This window comes from Calidris pugnax, unplaced genomic scaffold (assembly GCF_001431845.1).
Source record: "Calidris pugnax isolate Ruff unplaced genomic scaffold, ASM143184v1 scaffold280, whole genome shotgun sequence".
Classification (NCBI taxonomy): Eukaryota; Metazoa; Chordata; class Aves; order Charadriiformes; family Scolopacidae; genus Calidris; species Calidris pugnax.
This window is the reverse complement of record NW_015091123.1, coordinates 1743789-1744622: the sequence shown is the minus strand read 5'-3', so window position 1 is coordinate 1744622 and position 834 is coordinate 1743789. Positions and strand designations below refer to the sequence as shown.

General features: G+C 74.3%; 1 protein-coding gene across 1 annotated transcript in view; it reads right to left on the bottom strand.

Annotated features, from left to right (window-relative positions):
* EIF4EBP1 (eukaryotic translation initiation factor 4E binding protein 1) overlaps nucleotides 1-46 on the bottom strand; it is a 6584-nt gene extending 6538 nt beyond the window's left edge. The window contains exon 1 of the mRNA XM_014958403.1: nucleotides 13-46. Coding sequence (XP_014813889.1) covers nucleotides 13-46 — 34 coding nt within the window. The remainder of the gene's footprint in view (nucleotides 1-12) is intronic.
* Nucleotides 47-834: the final 788 nt, after the last annotated feature.

Genomic DNA, 834 nt, shown 5'->3' with positions numbered 1-834 from the left:
GGATATCGCGACTGGGCGTCTGCTCCTGGCAGCAGCGGCCCGACATGGCGCCGGGAGCGGGAGCAGGACCGGGCGCTGCTGCTGCCGCCGCCACCCTGCCCGCCCTGCCGCCACTTCCGGCCCGGGACACGCCCCTTCCGCCGCGGGGCGCGACGGGAAACCGAGCGGAGGGCGGGGCTGGGGGCGGGGCTTAGCTCCCTTGGGGCGGGGCCTGGGGTGAGGGCGGGGGTTGTGCTGAGAAGGGGCGGGGCCTAGGGAAGGCGGAGCGCGCCCGGGCGCACGGCGGGTCCTTGTGCCCCCCGGTCCTGAGCGCCTCACGGGCACCCACCTCCCGTGCCCCCCTGGTCCTGTTCACTCCCAAGGGCACCCACCTCCTGTGCCTCCCAGTCCCCTTCCCCCCCCTCCCAGGGGTACCCTCTCCCTCTGTGCCCCCCGGTCCCGTTCCCCCCATGGACACCCACCTCCTGTGCCCCCCGGTCCCATTCCCCCCATGGGCACCCATCTCCTGTGTCCCCCAGCCCCATTCCCCCCTTCCCAGGGGTACCCTCCCCTCTTTGCCCCCCCAGGTTCTGTTCTCCCCCCCCAGGGGCACCTACACCCTGTGTTCTCCTCTCCCGGGGGGTGTGTTGCCCCCCTTCCCCTCCACCCCATGCGCCCAACGCCCTGAGGTGACCCCACGGGGGGATGCTGACAGCGATGCCTCCTCCCCACGGGGGTCCCAGCCCTCTGTCCCCCACCCGGGGGGTGCCCCCCCCAGTGACCATCGCCTGCCCCACACGGGGCTGCAGCCGGGGTGGCCGCGCTGGGAGGTCCCAGGTGGTCCCGGTGTGAACC